The sequence below is a fragment of the Melanotaenia boesemani genome, chromosome 11, assembly GCF_017639745.1.
Source record: "Melanotaenia boesemani isolate fMelBoe1 chromosome 11, fMelBoe1.pri, whole genome shotgun sequence".
NCBI classification, from domain to species: domain Eukaryota; kingdom Metazoa; phylum Chordata; class Actinopteri; order Atheriniformes; family Melanotaeniidae; genus Melanotaenia; species Melanotaenia boesemani.
In genome coordinates this window covers 21,114,717-21,132,413 of record NC_055692.1, presented here as the reverse complement: position 1 = coordinate 21,132,413, position 17,697 = coordinate 21,114,717, and the positions used below count along the sequence as shown (strand labels likewise).

The 17,697-nt window shown below is 38.8% G+C and overlaps 1 protein-coding gene across 1 annotated transcript in view; it reads right to left on the bottom strand.

The window, feature by feature from the left end:
- rasa1a (RAS p21 protein activator (GTPase activating protein) 1a) overlaps positions 1–17,697 on the bottom strand; it is a 33,277-nt gene that overhangs the window by 2,523 nt on the left and 13,057 nt on the right. The window contains 26 exon segments of the mRNA XM_041998409.1: positions 641–720; positions 823–957; positions 1,441–1,518; positions 1,624–1,712; positions 1,799–1,866; positions 1,982–2,068; positions 2,188–2,303; positions 2,555–2,697; positions 2,942–3,101; positions 3,187–3,359; positions 3,482–3,558; positions 3,715–3,872; positions 4,291–4,371; positions 5,684–5,771; positions 5,911–6,067; positions 6,202–6,325; positions 6,622–6,700; positions 6,790–6,940; positions 7,073–7,125; positions 7,322–7,353; positions 7,605–7,722; positions 8,301–8,371; positions 9,484–9,519; positions 9,521–9,620; positions 11,422–11,522; positions 11,524–11,575. Coding sequence (XP_041854343.1) covers positions 641–720; positions 823–957; positions 1,441–1,518; positions 1,624–1,712; positions 1,799–1,866; positions 1,982–2,068; positions 2,188–2,303; positions 2,555–2,697; positions 2,942–3,101; positions 3,187–3,359; positions 3,482–3,558; positions 3,715–3,872; positions 4,291–4,371; positions 5,684–5,771; positions 5,911–6,067; positions 6,202–6,325; positions 6,622–6,700; positions 6,790–6,940; positions 7,073–7,125; positions 7,322–7,353; positions 7,605–7,722; positions 8,301–8,371; positions 9,484–9,519; positions 9,521–9,620; positions 11,422–11,522; positions 11,524–11,575 — 2,607 coding nt within the window.

Here is a 17,697-nt window from a genome sequence, read left to right as displayed (position 1 = left end):
GAGAAAAACAGACAGAAATGCTTCTTCTGACACTTTGCAGATATTGCCACGACATTAAAATTAATCAGTCACTAATTACAGTATAAAAAGCATTTTCACTCAGAATCCAGTTACCATTAAAGGGGGCTGAGAGAACTAGCTTCTTCATGTCAGTTTCCTCATTAAGCAGGGTGTGTACATCTTGGCAAACTGTGCTATGAAAACACAGTGGGTACATAGAAATATCTTTGCAGATCTTACTTTATATTTAGCCCTCATGATGAAGGGAGTGAAATGTACCCAAGTCAGTTACAGTGTCCATAGGGGAGAAATATTTTTCTAGTGCCTACCTACAGCTGTCAGTCACTTTTTTTTTCTTTTCTTTTAAATAGCTTTTTGTGTTTTTTTTTTGGTTTTGTAAGTACTGCATGTTGTACTCAGCTGCTGCTGTCGCATAGTTGCATAGCTTTCTTGTGGTGAACAGGACAAGATGATTGGTAGGGATGGGTGGGACTATCAGAGGAAACATGATGGAGAGTGGTGGATGGGTTGCCATGGTGATGAGGGTAGAGCATGCTAGGTCTCCTCTGGGCTGCACTCCAAGGGGGAGGTGACTTGGCGCGGGGATGGGGAGATGGTAGGAGAGGGCGTGCAGTACTACCTGTTGCTGTTGGACATGGCATACTGAGTCTGCTTCTGCTGGAGGAGCTCTGTGATGGCCAGCAGCTTTTTCAACACATGCTGCAAACAAAGAAGGGGGAGGTAATTGAGACTCCTAGAACAAGACAAACTCTTACCAGGAGATCTCCTGTGCGTGCACAGTTATGATTATCGGCCTCTGACCTGCTGTGCGCCCCTCTCATTGCTCAGGGTGCGAAGCTCGTCTGAGTGTGTGGCACAGACCTCATGCAGCGCAGCCAGGTCCCGCGACAGGTCCGTCCTAAAGTGCTCTGTGATTTCAGGAAGGTCAGGGACATTCTGCAAACACAGTTGATGACTTTTTTTAATTTTGTAGAGCAGAGTTAATAGTCTGTGTAACAAATAATTTTTACAGATAATTATCAGAAAAGCAACAAATGTGGCTACACAGTGGTGCGGTGGTTAGCACTGCGGCCTCACAGCAAAAAGGTTGCTGGTTTAGGGGTTTGAACAATGGCCATTCTGTGGAGTTTGCATGGTTTTCCCCATGTAGCGTGGGTTCTGTCCTGGTACTCCGGCTTCTTCCCACCTCCAAAGCCATGTATGTTAGGCTAATTGGTCACTCTAAATTCTCCCTGGCAGTGTGGTCATTTGTCTTTCTGTCCTGGCCCTGATAGACTGGCGAGGGTGTACCCTGGCGAGGGTGTACCCTGCCTCTCGGCTGCTATTTGCTAGAATAGGCTCCAGCTCCCCACGACCCTGAACTGGACTAAAAAAAACATTAATGAATGAGCAAAAAAAAAAAAAAAAAAAAAGACTCACCCCCAACTCATCCAGAAACATGATCATTCGATGTTTGTTGTTTTTGATGAAAGGGTTTACACCTTCCATATAGGGTTCCTTATCAAAAGAGAGAATCAACAGATACCAATAATGTACCACAATTAGCTTTAAAAACTATATAGAAGCTTAATACTACACTTTTGAGGCAGAAGGAGTTCACACCTTGGCACCAAATTCAACCAGATTGGCCAGATTCTGGACAGACTTGGCCACCAGTGTGAGGGTCCTGCCTGCTGTTGACGACGGAGGGTCTGCAAAGAAATCAGAGTAAAAAACACAATGTAAAATGTTCTGTAGCAAATAGGGATGCTTAGTACATTTAAAAAAAGGAGCTCACCAGCAATGATGTTGAACATTCTGGGGTTGAGAATGGCTGGGCAGATAAGTCTGAGAAAGACAAAGCCACTAGAAGAAGAAAAGATAAGTTGGACACCATGCTGACACTTAAAACAGTCAATGTCTACATAAATACATTTCAAGTGGCTTTTATTTCCTACATTCATCACAAGAGTCTGTTTACCTTACAACTCTCGTCCGCATGGTGGTGTTGGTGGGCCACTTCCGCTGGACAGACTTCTGCAGGCAGCCGTAGATAAACCTCAATGTTCTGTAAAAAAAAAAAAAAAAAGACTTCATGAATTATTTGGGTCTCTTCAATTTGGAAGTGCTAGCACATGGGATGTGCTGATGAACTGAACAAATCTGTGTGTAGAAATATAGGCTTACGGTGGTAGGATCTCAGCAGCCATGAAGATCTTCTCTACCAGCTCAGACAACAAGTGGAGAAGATGATTCAGATTCAGGTTCACATCCTCATTCTTTTCCAGTTTTGAAGGGTTCAACTGAAAACAGCACGATGGTGAGGGGAGAACAGAAGACAAGCACATGAAGATTAGCTCATTTTAATTCAATATTTAATAACTGGTAAGTATTGGGTAGCTGCAGATCAGCTGCTATTGATGCATTTGTGTAGTTTCTAACCAGCATATTAAAAACTTTTACAGTGAATAATTTGTCTCAGTGGGTGCATGAAGTTTCTAAAAGCTGAGCGTTTACAAACAACAGCTGCAGAAACACATCTGTAGCTTTGTACCTCACAAGACTGTTTGCTCTCCATGATCTTGAGGATGGTGTCTTTGAGCGCGTGGTGGACGAAAGGTGTTGCTGTTGCCTTCATGTACTGCTCCATCAGCGTACTGGCCAATGTGGTCGCTCTGAACAATGTTGTGGCCTCATCTGGTAATGATGCACAAACAGAAGGTCATCTAAATACATGGGTACATTGCTGCAGCTGAGTGCAAAGCAATGCAGGATGAGGCGTTATTAAGCAGCAAACCAGTTCCAGCATGCTCTAACATTACATAATACTTTCCCATTCGTCCAATTTTTATAGTCAACAGTATGTCAAGTTCATCAAGCTTATGATATTTTCTGTTTATTCATTCTAGTAAATGTTTTATTAACTGTTTGTGCTTCTTACCCTCCATTGAAATCTCTCTATCATTGAGTGTTCTAAGTAGGGGGGCTTCAGCCTTCTCATGTCTGAAGATCCGCAGTAGAAGGCTGGCCAGCAAGGTGCGGTCCTGACCACACACGTGGGCCAAAGCATAGATGACATAAAAGTCTTTCTGCAAGATCATCTGCAATGAACATAAAACATTGACATAATTTAGAGTCGAGATGGGCAGCAGACAGGTATTTCAATAAAATCCACATGGATCAGACCTCCTTGAATTCGTTGTACTCCTCCTCAGGCATGATCTTCTCCATGGAGTAGCGGGCACGTACACGCAAGGAACCCGGCTCGATGCCCTTTAGAGGAACATGGGAGCTGAGAGGGAACCACTCATCAATCATCTGGCCCTTCTGCAGACGGTTCAGCTGGCAACGCATAAACACTGAAAGGAAAAGGAATCAACATGTTGAAGCAGATTTAAAGAAAAACTGAAAAGTTGTGGGGAAAAAAAAAAAAAGTAGCAAATTGGAGAGATTTTGTTTGTCAATGCACAGATGTACTTACAGATGTCACTTTCCTTGCTCTTCTTTGTTTTGTTGTTCAGGCTGATTTCAAACCTGTTAATTTCACTGGACAAGTCACTGAAACGACAGATAAATATAATATTTAGTTGTGAAAATGCAAAGAAAATGCAGATTATAAGTGAAATACGCATGAAATGAAGAGAAGAAAATGTAGAGGGAGAAAAAAAACTGTAGGAAAGTTTGAGGAGAAAACCATGAGCACAACTGACTTACTCAAAGATAAACTCTTCGGTGAAGACGGGATTCTGTCCCTCTCTTGGGTGTGTCTTAGCAATCTGAACACTGTTCAGGTAGATGTTACAGTAGGGGTTGGTGAAATACTTCACTGGCAGCTTGTGGGCCTCTTCCACATAGAGAACCAGCCTGCTCACCTGAGGAAAATTCAGTGTTCAATACAAAAAAATAAACAAAAGAAAAAAAACTTATGGACTGGTTGCTGGTAATGATTCGGAGGGGACTGTCACAATAACTTTGTATTTAGCTTGTGCTTAGTGTTGCTCATGCTGCCTAAAGCACAAGCAAGTATTATGTAGCTGATAGTGTTTGTCATTGTATCAAAAAGTGGATGGATAGCATGCTAGTTGGGTGAAAGCTGTGTTTAAAATAATTATATTAGGTGTGAACCAAACCTTATATCAGTAAGACAAGGTATGAGCTGAAGTGCAGTAGAGACTGAAGTATCTCTTCACCCAAAGGCTGAAAATGCTGACAACACTTCTAACGTAGGAACTGACCATTTACTGCTTTACTGTCTCTAAACAAACCCACACTGGCTGATGGCATACATACCTGTCTAAGTCTCTTGTTGGAGGTGGGTGCAGTGGTTTTTCTTAAGTTACTACAGAACGTTTGAAGGCATTTCATCCAGTCCTGCAGAAACAGAACACGGTCATAAGATTTGAAAGACACTCATGGAAAGAATTGCCAACTAGTTTGATTACAGACATACTAATTACATCTTTACTTAATGGCCTTCAAATTCAGGAGGTTGTAAACATATTTGCCACTCAGAATTTATGTGAGGGTAATTCACCTAAATATTAAATTCTACATGGTTTACATCCGTTTTAGAGTCATAACAAATTAACCTAAATTTGGAAGCACACCCAGTCACTACTCACTGCGATGTGCTGTTTTTATGGCTGAACATGAAAAAAAAATTAAGGCTCAGCAGCATTTTTAGATGAAGTGACTCTGATTTTGAAACAACAAAACACATTTTGACAGAAGTTGTGTCCTTTTACCCAACACAGTCCTTACACACCTTTAGAGCATCAGATTTTTAAAAGTCATGGTTCCTATTTCCTTCTTGCCTGCAGCCAAAATGTCATCATGACTATTTAAAATGACATTAAAATATATTATTCATGCATGAAGTGGAATTGCAACTTTTTTAAGGTTTTCTGTTTCTTTTCTTACTTGGAAACTACATGTGTGTTTATGGCAACACTGACTTTCGTGTTTCTTTGAGCGAGTCACTCATCAGTCACAACTTAAGAGACACTTAATTAGTCTATTTTTGACAGCTGTGCTTAATTTGCCTGCTCTACCTCCACCTCTATATGACCCAATTTAAAGATTGAATAAAACTTAACTTCTTGTCATCAGTACCCTCAGGTATATCTTCAATTGCACTGATTCATTTAGCAAAAAATGCTGACTGGAACTAAATCTATAAACTGATTACTATGACAAGTTAAACAAACGACCCCACCTCACCAAATATCATTTAACCTAATTTAAGCTGCTGTAAAAGTGAAACAACACTGCCCCCAAGAGGTGAAACTGGAAATGACAACATTACCCTAAATTTTGATCCAGTGCTGTCAGCATTACATGTGATTGCATGCGCCAGGTAAACAGCAACACTACTTACTTTTATAGGTCACAAATTCACATTATATCCCAGTTGTGGGTTTAACGTATTTCAACCCCAGAAAAAGACAAAGAGGATGAACTGGAAGGAGTTGAACTCTAAAAGTAACATTTTGCAAAGGGGTTTTTATAGCCCTATGAATCCTTATGTATTTGAAGGTTCTTACAAACAAGAGGTTGCTCAGAGTACTGCAAGTCTATTATTATTATTATTACTATTATTATTATTATTATTTTAGACAAATCAAGCATCTGCATAGGAGAGAAATGCATGATTTCAGTGACAGTAAAAAGTTAAACCTTTTACCTGTGCTTGCTCTGGGACCTCTCCTGCAAAGTAGAATATGTACTGTTCCTCGCTAAAGTGCTGGACAACAATCTGGAAACAGTTTGGCCTAAAAAAAAAAAGGAAGTAAAAGTACTATTTTAAATTCTGTCTACCATATGCTGAAACATTGCAGTGTCCAGGATACTGATGTCACTCAAAATTCAGAGTCAAGCACCCTTTTTTTCAGCCAGCTTTTTGAAACCCACCTGCCAAACAGACTGTCGTGCACATCATACACGAAGCACACACTTAGGTCGATCAGCCCTTTGGGTTTTGTAGCTCTCTTCTCGCTTTCAAAATAGATGAGCTGTGCATCATTACCCTCCAGGATGAAGTAAAGGGTCTTCCATCTTTTGCCTTTGCCTAAAGGTGAGAAGGAAAAGTTAAGAGTCTGACTTACCTCAGCACAAGATAAGGCGAAGGTTATGGAATAAATATGAAAGAAGCTGCTAAAAATCCTCATTACATGTGCTAAACAAGACAGTTGTCATGGTTACCTTTGTTGAACAGGAGGTAGCCTTTCTTGACAATGTTCTTGTAGAAAGCATCTTTCGTTTTCCGTCTTATAGTGTTATAAATCTCCCTCCCATCCACTGTGTCCGTAAGTACTTGTTCTTGTTGCTGTAGTGAATAAAAATCAGTCATTACAATACTGCAGTGAACATCTGGGGTTTAGATCTTCAATATGTGTGTGTTTAAATAAACTAATTCATTCATCCATTCATCAATTGTTAAACTTATATAATCAAAATGTCCTATTTACTGGTCAGTCACATCTTTATCCGAGCATGAAAGTTCAAATCCAGACATTTACAATCTGCAATTCAGTCTTAAAACTTTTTATTGTCAGACGACATTCTTCACCCCTCACACACTGTATGCAGAAAATATTGCTCTTAACACGATCTGTACCTAACCTGCACTGAAACTGCGTCTATTCAGGTTGTAACCCTCAACGTCTGTTCTCTCTTGTAATGGTCGATTATTTCATCAACACTGCAGGAGTTAAGGAGGAAGACAAGATGCAGCACATAAATAACTGACGCTCAAAATGCTACAATTAGCATTTTTTAATGTTACTATACCTGTTGTAGTACCTCCCCCCCATCATGTACTGATTGTTAGGTGTGGGGGAGATCTTAAACCTTTGGATGTTTTCATTGGTACGGAAAAAAAGGGAATAGTCCCCAGGTGTATTGTCTGATGGCCGGACTAGGAAACTGCACACTTGGCCAACTGGGAAGTTAAAAAGAGTGGAGTCAACTTGTGATAAAGTTTCATACTGACATATTTCTGAAAAAGAAAATTCATGACAATATCTCCTATGATTTAACAACTTTGTCATAAGGAAAGAAAGAGAAAAGGCACCTGTCATCAGAAGGTTGTAAGCCTCTTGTTTGGTGATCTTTCCATGATACCAGCTGAAGGAGGCCGACAAAAACAACAAAAGGAAAGGTGACGGAAAACTGAATTAAACTTAAATCAAATGAAGATTATTACAGAAGTAACTGTTCACACATAAGAGTTAAATAAGTCACTATGCCATAGAAAGTTATAATTAATTAATTATTTGTTTATAAATAATCAAACACAGCTTCCATATCTGATCACACTTACACTTTTCCCTCATGTGGATCCTCCTCCCGACCCTGCAAAATACCACATATAGAGAATCCATCAAGAAAACAAAAAGCTCTTTTAAGCAGTTTATTCATCATTAAATTCCAACTGGGGGTGCTAATGGTTCTCACTTTGGTAAACATTGGTTTCTTTTGATCATTACTACATAGTTTTTTTTTCCTTTCTGATGGCAACTATTATATTTTGTCTTTACTTAGTTTCACATCTGCAACATAATTTGACACGGCATCTCCACCTTGTTTTATCCTTTTTTACTTACCACCTCCTCCACCAGATCCTCCACAATGAGCCCCTGCTCCTCCGTGCGAACATTTGTAACCCACATCCACCCATCGTCCAGGTCATTGTGAACGATAAACATGTCTCCTTTCAGAAAGCTGAAGATAAAATAAAGAAAAATGGATATCATGAGAAGAGGAAATCTAATGCAACATAGAGAGAAAACACCATCTTTTGCCATCTCATTGCTGCTCTGTGAAAACACTTATGATGACCACAATATAAAGAAGGTGGTGAAAGCAGAATGAAGGAACTGTAATGTATTATTTATTTATGGTAGATTATAATACCACAGTATTGCCAGCAGGTGTCTCCTGCGTTTAACGTTGCATGTCTAGTAAAGCCGGCTGCTCAGTGACAGAATCAGCACTAGGGTTAAGTTCAGACAATTTTTTTATTTGATTAATGAAAACAGAAAGCTGGGCTTCTCAGTAAGTAAATCTACTGCAGCTTCATGACAGGGACACGACACGTGATGTGCTTTCCAGGCTGCTGTAACATTCCACAAAATTAAAGTGAGTTTAGGTTCGTCTTTGTGATCAATATAGGCCTGAGCCTAGAATAAATGAAATCATATTCATGACAGAACTCTAAAGACAACTATGGGTTGGATATGAAGATGTTCTTAGAGTAAAATGAAGAAAAATGTGTTTTCCACTCTTAAAAAGTTGCTTACCTTATCTCATCAGTATCTGGCACTTTGGTGTATGGAAGTATGGCCCTGACTCTCCTTCTGTCTTCTACAGGCTGTGTAACATGCGACACGCCACACGGATTAAAATACAAACCCTAATTCTTAGCGCTAAACCTTCAGAGTCACTTAGTATTAAACCCACTAAAAAATTGACAAATATCTGTGTTCTACCACAACTCCCGCTGGACGAACACTGGTTAAATTTCCAATAAATTTCCAGAAACATTCCATGGTAAGTTAAGCTGGGGAATTTTGGAATATATGCTTTGACCTTCAGCAAATTTTTTGCACTGAACAATACGCTGCTGTAATTTTTTATGTTTTTTTACATATGTCTTTGCAGAGTATTTATACGTACAAAGACTTTCCTTAACATTAATTTGTGTGAATGCCTCCACACATCGGAATTGGCATAACGTGACCATTTTTCTGTAAAATAAATAACAAAAAAGTTTTTAGAAAACACTAATGCAACACGGCATGAACAGATATATAGTCAACTGGAGTTTTCTTCAAATATTTTACGATTGATGTTTAAAATAAATAATATTATAAAAAATTAGTTGACTTTTTGTAGTATTGCAAGCTCAAAAGTGGGCCTCAGTACTCCAAGTGTTGAAGAAATCGCCCTTTCAGTGTGATGTGAGGGGGTGTGGACGCAAAAACCCCTGACACTAAGAACTGTGCTGTGTGCATGTGATTAAATTACATTCAACTGTGGCTTGCATTAAATCTGGTTGTTTTAGCCAAGACTTGTGCTACAATATATTTTTCTCAACTATATTTAAGTGAATAAACCTCATTTTTTTAAGTTTCCTGTTAATTCCCATTGGAAAGTTTCCAACTTTGAAAGTTCCTGGAATATTGTAATCCTACCAGCAGGACAAAATATAGTTTAAAATAGGTTTAAAATAAAAATACAATAAAAATAAAATAAGTAGAAACCAACATTTGTACAAACAGCAAGTATGTGTGCAGGGATCACCATATTATTTATAATTTTATTATTTAATATTTATCTTTTAGAGCAGATACGATGGGTATGAACACAAGAAGTTTTTAGGAAAACTTAATTCTCATACTGTGTATATATAATAATAATAAAAAAAAAAAAACACAACAAAAAAAACGTCTTTACAAAACCAGTACTCTTCGAGAGTCTCACCTCTGGAGGTGCTACTGGTGATCGCAGTTTTTCTCCTTATTAGTAGACAAGACACATAGCTGTAGTAACCAATCAGGTCTGACAAAGAAGAGAACCGCCGACCACCAATGTAATAGTCCCCACACATGGCAATTATCCTGTTAAAAAATCAAAAAAAAAAAAAATCAATGGAAAGCAACAGTAGAGTTTGATTTTTAATGAAAACTTTTGCTTGCAAATGCAACCGAATATAGTATGCTTTCATACAGCTGAAATTACTATCTGTATTATTGGTTTTCTGTCACTGCACAAACTCTGTTAATTAAACATAGTTAAACTCCTATAAGTAGGAAACAAGATCTATTTCAGACAGTGAGAGTCTTTCTTTATTTAGGCTCCCTTTTTTGGTTGTTAAATGGTGCTGTGGCCTCATTCAACACTAATGATTTCAGTAGAAACAGTTTCACTCGCCAATCAGGAAATGCTTTGCACATGTTATCAGTAGATGACCTGTCAACTGGCTGAGCCATGGTAAGAAAAAAAAAGTGGGTTTGGTCAGATCTAATCTTTGTACAGGACTGGTTTTAGATTCACATTGGTAAGAGACGTGTATGTAAGGTTCAGTTGAGGTTCTTCACTGCTCTGTCTGATATAGCATAAATGATATAGATAGTAAGGGTTTGTTGAGTAGATTATTGCTGCTTATTAGAGTTGGCATGCTAACGTGGGTAACACCCAGCCAATTAGCCACCGCCACAGATTCCAAAAACCTAGGTGGAACCGAACAGCACAACAAAAATGTCACTTCATTTTGGACAAATGAAAACGTAAAGTTGAGTGATATATTTGTGGTATAATCTGAGGTCAGTATATTTAAAAACAAGCTAAGACAAAGAACAGCGAGCGGTGTTCAGTAATGAACCAGCTTTCATGATGCAAGGAACCGTGAACCTTTAAAAAATATGATAAAGTCACTGAATCTGCTGAATATGCTGCCTTCCACAGCTGTACATTAACCAGCAGTTAATTGCTAGTATCCATTTTTACTTTGTGGCACAAATGATTAATGGCACAATAAACTTTGATTAATCTGACATATTCACACAGCTCTGACCCAATGCCTGCTCCCCCCGGCAAACGTTTCCTCCTCCATTAAACAGATTTGCTCTTCCCTTGCTGATAATCATCACTTTTAGCCAGCTTAGACCCCCGTGAAAGGAAAATAAGTGGATTCTGTCTCTGAGGTTATGCTCTTAAGTATATGGACAGTATGGCATGCATCAACAGTAACTGCTCACAAGTGTTTCTGTTTAAATCTAAAACTAATATACATAAAAACAAATGACAAAGATTTAGTCTAAGGTTTCATAATCATTTGTTTCCACAGATTTCCAAATATGTAATTAGTTTTGCTATAAATTTAGAGTACAAGAAATTAATACATTTTTATCTATATGAATAAAATCCTACAATACCTATCTGTAGCAAAAGTATGAAGTGTTAAACCTAGAGTGTCAAGATGGTGTGGTGTTAGCACTGTCACCTCACAGCAAACTGGGTGATGTCAGTTAGCTTGGTTTGAGGCTCTGCCCATGCCTGCCCAGGTTTCTCTGTCCCTCATCACTGTAGAGTTGGTAAAAATGATTAGCTACAAACTACAGTTAAGTCAGTCTAACGGTATTTAGGAGGCACAGACTCGTGAAAATATTAAATTAGGAATTATTCGTTAGAATATTACCCAATTTCTAGTTTCTTCAAAGATTTCTGCAAAGATATTTACAACAGGGTTTTTTGTGAATGTCAGTGTTTCCCTACCTAATATAATGGTAGAGGAAAAATAGAATGTGTTAATATTAGTATTAAATTTTTCTCTTACAATTTAAACTGGCTCTTGCTGCACATGCAGACTGTTTCAGAGACTTGAGATTATCCCTCCTTGCTGCATGTATAGTGTTATACCTGAAATGGTTGACCACATTGGTCATACTGAGGAAAGACAGGACAAAGGAACCGGGCCGGCGGTCGCTCTCCCTGATGAGGTAGCTGCCAGGGGTCCGGGCCCTGGCGCAGACGCTCCTCTGCAATGGTTCGGTCTAGTTTTCCATGGTAACACCTGAGAGAAGACAACAATGGAAAAAATGATACGACTGACAGCTTTTTTTTTATTTGGTGGTGGGGGGGTCTGCTTATTGTAGACAAACCACAGCCCAAATAAATTCCTTCAAAATCAAACAACCATTGGCATTTCTTTAGGTTTAAGTGTAAAAAAACAAAACATTGTTAAAAATTTCCAGCAAGTGAAGCTGTACTTGACATGCTAGCTGGGGTAAAAAAATGAACATGGTTTTCCAAATTCAGGCCACAACTTCTGCTTCTAAAATAGAGGGCAGCAACTGAAAAAAAAACATCCAGTGGTGAGAGTGTGACGAAGCACAGCAGTAGCTTTTTTAAACAAGAGACTTAATGGCTTCAATCTGGTTTAAGGAGTACAGGTCTGTGCTTGTAAAGAAAGAGTGATGAAAATCTGCTTTAGTGTAATAAGTAAGCAGAGGAAAGCGCACTTGGGATAGGCGGAGGAGAGTCCCGAGGGGGCCTTGGAGGGGATTTTTACAATGAAAGAATTTAAACTGCTGGGAAAGCTGAAGGAAATTGTACTGAATGGGAATTGAACAGAAATTAAGGGAAAGAGTGAAAAAAGAATGCCAGAGAGGCAAAGCTGTAAATAATGGCTTTAACAGTGTGTGTTTCTATCACACACACAGGCATACCCACATCAACACATACATCACCTTAAACAACATCAAGAAAAACTCAAATTGCCTGATCAAGAATGTTTCTGACTATACAAAAGGCAAACACAACGCAACATGAAAAATATCAAAGGTCAGTTAAGGTTTCAGCTGCTTGAAGCTATTTTTAGCAGTCAATCTCAATAAAACTGCAGACATGAACTGGGGAAAATAATGAAATGAAAAATACTTTATCTTATCCCTTAGAGGAATTGTAAATGCAGGACACAGCACAGTATAGCTTCGAATCAACTTTATTCTAACAAGTGATCTGCTCCCCTGTTTGTGCCCCCAGCGAATACAAAAAAACATTAACATATAAAATCCAACTTTACACATATGTAATAAGCAGCTAAACGTCCCAATGGTGGCAGGTTGTCTAAAGAAAATATTTTCTTTTTGAAACAAAAAAAAAAAAAAAAAAAAAAAAAAAAAAAAACAATATTGGGAGACAAATCATTATAAAGGTCATTATAACATCCTGTGGCAAACCTCAGCTAATATATGTTCTTTGCTAGAGTCCAATCTCAACTATCAAGCATACTAGTTACAATTAAATGCTGATGTGAAATATTACCATATATTTTCTTGGGTTTCTATCCACCAAGACATCAAGTTAAATTATTAAGTGCTGCATCATGTGCCGCATTACATTTGTAATGCGGCCACATGATGCAGCATGTGACAGTAATTGTCCGCTGTAAAACACAGTGACCACGAGTAATACATATCTGTGTAGATTAAATGAGTCATTGAGGCAGGATTGACGACTAGTTTATTCATATTACTTACAGAATCATTTCACCCATAGTTATTTACTCATCTTGATATGGGGACTATTTATAGGGTGCTTTAACTGGATCCATATAGTATTTTTGTAGTATTACTACCACTTCAAGATGGCAGTAATGTATGAAGAAGTTTGCCAACTGGCAATAAAATATTACATTATAAGACTTGACTATTGCCAAGTTTTGATAAAATGCACCAGAAATGGCACACTTTATATCTGATACCTCACACAAGTAACCACTCACTCATTTCATCCAACATTTGGTCCACACTCCTTACCAGTAGTAGCAATGCACCAAATAATTGCATGCCCACATGCCAGAAAACAAGGGGGATGGAGGAATCTGAAAAACCTGTTCTAGAACACTTCAATAGTAAAAACGATTCCTTTAGATGGAAATTTGAGACTTACAAAGACATCAATGAAAATGCAGATATAATCTGTAAACTGTAATCTCATTGTGTTTCCATGGCCAACCATAACCTTACTTATTCTACACTCTATTCTACAGTCGTTTTCTACTTACATCTGAGAGTAATGAGGTGGTTAAGGCAGTAGCGTTAGGGATCTTGCCTAAGAACCCAATATCCATTGTAATATGTCCCTTGTGGGACTCAAACTCGGGTCTCCTGCATAGGATAACCTGCCAACTGAGCTATCCAGTAATCAGCTACGTGATAGCATCACACCATCGCTGCGTCTTCCTTACAATATAACTAAAACATGACTCAAACAAAAGAGGAGAACGGCGGTCATCCAACAGTTGCTTCGTAAATCCCATTTTAATATATATATAACAATTGGAAACAACAGCAACTCATCTACAGAGTAGAAGGCAACGTAAAATGATCGAGCAGGGTCTGAGAAGGCTGAGGCACATAGTGCGCAAAGGTCGGCAACTTTCTGCAGAGTCAGTTGCTGCAGACCTCCAAACTATGTGGCTTTTAGATCAGCTCAAGAACAGTGCGAAGAGAGCTTCATGGATTAGGTTTCCACGGCCAAGCAGCTGCATCCAAGCCATACATCACAAAAGCAATGCAAAGCGTCGGATGTAGTGGTGTACAAAACGCCGCCACCGGACTCAGTGGAGACGCGTTCTCTGGAGTGACAAATCGCGCTTCACCATCTGGCGATCTGATGGAAGAGTCTGGGTATGACGGTTGCCAGGAGAGCGGTGTGCCGAGTTTGGTGGAGGGGGGGATTATGGTTTTGTGGTGGTTGTTCAGGAGCTGTTTCAGTAAAAGGAACTCTGAATGCTTCAGCATACCAAGATATTTTGGACAATTCCATGCTGCCAACTTTTTGGAAACAGTTTGGGAATGGCTCTTTCCTGTTCCAACATGTCTGTGCACTAATGCACAAAGCAAGGTCAGTAAAGACATGTATGAGCGAGTTTGGTGTGGATTAACTTGAATAGCCTGCACAGAGTCCTGACCTCAACCCACCAGAAGACCTTTGAGATGAATTAGGATGAGCATTTGTGCCCCCTTTTCCCTAGTCAGTGCCAGTGCCTGGCTCATCATCAATACTTTTTTTTTTATAAAATGTCTACCATCAGCCAACTACTGTGTTTGAAAAGGGTCCTGCCAAAAACAATACTTTGGGGTAAACATGTGCCAGTATGTACAATGAATTTCTAGTTTTGTCATTCTCAACTAAACAAATGCAACTTGAAAAGCCAATCAGTTGATCACCAACAGCCAACTTGATTCACAGAACATGAGAGAAGATGGAGGAAGCAGCTGTGCTGCACAAACACGAAGACTACAAGAGAACCACTGGAGCAGACACATCTGTGCAAAATGCAGGCAAAGTAAAAAATAAAATATAGGAAAAAGTGCTGGTGTAGAACCCTTTCACCCTTATTCTCCACAGGTTTCCCCATTAATGTTTTTATTCTCAAATCCATCTATACAGCCAGACGGCTCATCTTTTCCATTTTGCCTCTAGACACCTCCATGTCCCACTATAATAACAGAGAAAAGACCGATATCTGGGGATGTCATGCTGTGCATGCGTTAATTGCATTAAAAATACTAATGCAATTAATTACATAAATTAGTTACCTCCATTAAGGTGTCCAAAGAGTAAGCCAAAAGAAAAAAAAAAAAATGAATGTATTAGGGATGTGCTCGACTAGTCGACTGATTAATCGAAGTGGTGTGCAAAGTTGATGGCTTTGTTTGAAAGAGTTATGTGCCATTGTGCAGAGAGACATTCACAGGGCTGCATTAAAGGGGTTAGTGCACACAAAAATGTGTTTGAGCTGTAAGCAACACAGTATTACTTAATTGTGAAGAAAACCACATATACTGTTGATAAAAGTTTTTTTTTTTTTAAACAGTATTTTGTGGTTTTAAAAAAAGGCTCATAACACCCTCTACAGGTATGTTTTTGTGACAGAGAGGTTATCTACGTCATGAGAAATTTTTTAAAACTCCACAGCCCCTCCGTCCAGATGCAGATAGACGGGTCCTCGCCTAGCAGGCATAGAAAACCACGCCCACCAACACATATGAAGGGATGTGACTTACATTGTGCAGATTTGCTAGTTTCAGACTTCTATTCTTTCACAGAGTTTCTGGTTAATTGTTCCTGCAGCGGGATGGATTTGCACTTTTGAGGGGTGTAAAAGTAACACCGTACCTTTTCTTTACCTGCTGATCTTCATTTGGCACCAGACAACAGCTCAAGTCGTAGCAGCAGCAACTTACAGCGGCACTTCCTGCTGTAAGTCGCCACAGCTTTGCAGAGCCTGTTGGAGCTGTTAACAAGTCAACGCAACGGCGCTAATGGCCCAGACTGACGCGGGTCAGGACCACCTTGTTCGTGTGTAGCTGAGGGGATTCTGGAGGTGAAAAGTCACCTTAAATACTGCTGTGTGGCCGAGGAGTAGAAGCCCGTGTCTGCTTCACCACTGTAAAGTGAAGGGAGCTAAGCCTGAAGCTAGCTGCAGTTTCATCCAGGAAGAATCACTTCTCCTCCGCCTCCATACTTTGATGTGGAGTTGGAAAGTTTAGCAGCTGTTTCTATTGGCCTTTCTACCAATAGTGGAGGCAACAGACCAGATCATCATGGTTACTAAACCCTCAGAAATGTTGCTTCAGGAGCAAAAGGACCAGAAGACAAGGAAAATAACTGGTTTTGTTGTTGCTTAACTCCCATGGGTGCAGTATTAAGCTCACGTAGCATAGCAGCCACCATATAAATGCAGATTTGATCATGACGTCTGCTTGACCCACTTTCTCATCTACCTGCTGAGCTATAAAAGGACACTAGAGCCCACACAATGTTAAATATGTAAAAGTGTAAAATACACTTGTTTCAGGTCAAGACTAACTGACAAATCGATTTTGAAAGGTCTGACTAATCAACTTCAAAATCACCTAAAAATGCCCATCCCTTTATATATATCTCCATCCATCCATCCATCCATCCAATGAGTTTGATGAGTTTATATCTAAACAGCTGGACTGGATGCTGTGTATGTTTGTATCCCTTCATGCAATATTCTATCCCAATGGAATATTGGTAAAATCTTAAGGACTACAGTGTATATGTGAAAATGTGACTTATTTTTCTACACCGACTTTTTTTTTTTATTATTATTATGCACCCTAAATTAATCTAGTGACAGTAGCAAGCATTGCCTATGGAAGTAAGAAATTATGTTTCCATAGAACAAAACAACTTAGAAACAGGCCAATAAAGAAAAGGTCTATAGGTTATCTTGATGCTAGCATAATCTAAAAAAGTAGAAATATATTCATATAAAAACTTATGTTAACTGGTATATTTATTTGAACAATAAATGCTCTACCAAATCACACTTACATTTTACATCAATGATGTAATGCTAAGAGTAAACCAAACAAGGAGGGTGGTAAGATAAATGGTCTGTGAAGTTTGGCCAATTTAGTGAAAGATTCAAGTATCAACTTCAGGAATGTCCCGTCATGCCAGTACACGTACAGCAAGCAGCACAGTGAAGTCTTAGTTCAGTTCAACTAAGGATGAGGGAGTAAGTTACTTTTGAATTCAGTTCCCCAAAGGCCAACTACTGTATTTAATAAAAACACCTTTTAAAAAATAAAAAAGTAGATCTATTCACTGTATTGACAGGAAATCACCTTTAATGTCACAACCACACCTTTTGAAAAGTTTTACATGTAACACACTAATGTCAAGACAAATTCATCACCATGAGAAGGCCTGCTACATACGGACTAGTTACTGGTCATGTTGTAAAGAACAATATCATTTTGAACATCTTAAATTGAATATAAAAATTCCCAAATATGAACTATGTAAAATAAAATATTTGAACTGGAAAAAAGGTAAGGGCTACACCAACAGAATAATAAAAAGGTAATTCACCTAGGTAGACTCCATTTGACCTAGCCATTAACATCTTCATGTCCCCCTCGGCTGTGCAACATTCCTACCATTAGAAACCGTTTAGTTTTTTGTATTCTACAAAATGTCACCAGATTCAGTTATTTTGACCTTGATTTTAGACATATGGGATTAACATAGATCCATCATGCATAATTACATGACACGACTTTGCCATTTTTGTGCACTGTGCTCATGATAATGGTATTCAAGATAGCACAGGAAGGCACCATACCAGAATAAATATGTTAAATGCTC